Source organism: the organism of the source record quoted next (genome assembly GCF_019968985.1).
Source record: "MAG: Porospora cf. gigantea B chromosome Unknown PgB_NODE_3013_length_2922_cov_148.47, whole genome shotgun sequence".
NCBI classification, from domain to species: domain Eukaryota; phylum Apicomplexa; class Conoidasida; order Eugregarinorida; family Porosporidae; genus Porospora; species Porospora cf. gigantea B.
Window position 1 is genome coordinate 612 of NW_027178904.1, and position 2,311 is coordinate 2,922.

At 51.7% G+C, this 2,311-nt stretch overlaps 1 protein-coding gene across 2 annotated transcripts; it reads left to right on the top strand.

Moving 5' to 3' along the window:
• Window positions 1–260: 260 nt before the first annotated feature.
• KVP17_002871 (uncharacterized protein) lies at window positions 261–1,564 on the top strand (the record flags this gene model as incomplete). Of its 2 annotated transcripts, XM_068519571.1 has the most annotated exons (2): window positions 261–407; window positions 434–1,564. In XM_068519571.1, coding segments are annotated over 2 exons (1,278 nt in total), but the record flags the coding sequence as incomplete, so codon positions are not given. The 2 variants fall into 2 exon arrangements, with proteins under 2 accessions (XP_068375664.1, XP_068375663.1); XM_068519570.1 differs by lacking the exon at window positions 261–407 and having other exon boundaries at window positions 443–1,564.
• Between the last annotated feature and the right edge of the window lie 747 nt (window positions 1,565–2,311).

The window sequence follows — 2,311 nt, forward strand, 5'->3', positions numbered from 1 at the left end:
GATTCTACCCATGAAACTACACCATGGCGATCTGCGTCCTTTTGTGGACGATATTGGTGGTAGTAATAAGTACACTGAATGGAAGGTTTTCTAAAGAAAAAATCGATTCTCAGAACAGATGATTCGCTTGAATCATCTGGCATTTTTTTCCTCTCGACCGCATGCCTTGAGCTGAGCATCGTTCGTCGCATTGATGAGGCTTAATGTTGTAGCATGCATTGTACAAACTACGCTAACACAAGGGGGATACAGCGATCTAGGTGCAGCCGCACCCAACTACTAATAGAGGAAAGATTATCCGTGTTCACACACGTAACACGAACCAACTCAATGTCCTCGTCTTTCAACACAAGTCTGAAGACAATGTGTCTTCGGTGCCTGATCCGGGTAACAGGCTCGAAACACAAGTAGGTGGATAATTTATGGAATACAGTGTTTGTCAATGGCGCAATCTAGACTCACCGCTTTGCTTCACGAATGCACCAATGATTCCGCCCAGAACGACAATTTTAAAATCCACTATCGGCGCCTTCTGAAGATCGAAGAGGTGCTGCATCGGCAGCAGCGCGAGAAGCAGGTGCTGCTGCAACAAATCTCCCAGGAGTTGTCTGCCAGTGAAGAGGAGGATGTGTTGGATGAGTCGCCCAAACCCCCCACGTTGACCAAGCTGATTGAAGACCCGCAGCTCCCACGATGTCCACGTTGTGGGTGGACTGGAAACGAGCTCCCTATCCCCTCATGTTCGACGACATTGAATGCGTGCCGTGATCCTGGTGATTGGCACGTTCGGAGATACAGGAAACGTAACAAGCAAAGATGGGCCGCCGCTTTGGTGGATTGCGTCGAGTTGCCACCTCCAGAGGACGTTGCCGATCCGTATTCGGCGTCAGGCTCTGTTGATTCACATAAAGATGCGGTTTCCGCCCTTGAGGAGTTGGATGCGATTCAACCTGACAAGAGTGAATCGTCCTGCTGCTCTGCCCACTCTTCCACGGAGGCCCCTGCCCACAAAACAGCAGCTCTCAGACGATTCAACGACACCATGTTGCCGGTGCAGCTTGAGGCACAGCACAACGCGCAAGTCCGACTGCTGCAGGAGACCGACCAGGATGCTTCTTCCGCGTCACCAGACCCCGCTCCACCCATCCCACCCACAGATACCAGTGATTCCGAGTCCGCTATGGACATCTGCCGAATTGACTTCGCCACGTGCCCTAAAGAGGTCGTGGACTGCCTGAAGGAGTTTTTCTGCCTGAAGCCTAAAGGACTGAACACGAGGAGAATTCTCTCTGACATACAGACATACCTGAACGACCCAAGCAGTTGTGTCTCCACAACAGACCTGACGCAAAAAAACGCAGCGGTGCCGCAACGAGGCGCCGTGGCCTGGAAGACAGCCATCTGCGACAACGAAGCGCTGTGGGAACGGCTGCTTCTGTTCGAGGACGTCGCCTTGGAGGAGATAAAGAGATTTTTGGTACGTTCACTGAACGAGCGCATTGGGAACGCAAGTCTAAAGAGATTTTTGGAGCAGGAGGGTGTACATTTTGCGACACCAAACTGAAGAAATCCGGACATTTCTAGTAGATGTTGTCGTCATTTTTGAACAAGCTATGGGGAGATCTGCCTTCCTCGTTTGGCTACACAATTGGGGAACAACTGTCAGTTGATTGTCCGCTCTTCATCGCATACGATGGACGCGCCAAGAGTGACAACTCCCGCGTCACGATCTTGTGGTACAATAAAAAGGATACCAATCGGCTCAAGGATGCCGAGAACTACTTCTCACTCTCCAAATCTCTCCGCCATCCCTCCATTCTCAAGGTCCTAGACACTGCAGATGTAGCATCTGGCTACTACATCGCTACTGAGTTGGCAGTACCCCTAGTAGACTACAAGCAGCTGAATTTGAGCTTAACACGCGACTTATCTTGGCACGCATACAAACTCCTTGATGGCCTCTGCTTCCTTCAACAAGACGCACATCGCGCTCATTGCTCCATCTCGCCTTACACGTCAGTTTTCGTAACCGAGGAGGGTTCATGGAAACTGGGTGGTTGGCACCTGTGCCGGAGTCTTGAGCAGAGGTCTTCCATCCTCGATCTGAAGCATGATATTGCTGAGCGGCTCGAGCTCACTGCCTGCCTAGACTACCTTCCTGACTCGGCGGTCGCGCCGGCGTATATTGCGGACAGGCTGGGTCTTGCCGCAGTACTTTTATGGGCTCATAACATGAGGGAGGGGCACGCCACGGGTCTACAACTCCCTTCGGCTCAGAACACAAGCGGCTGCTCAGATCTGTTCCGGTCTT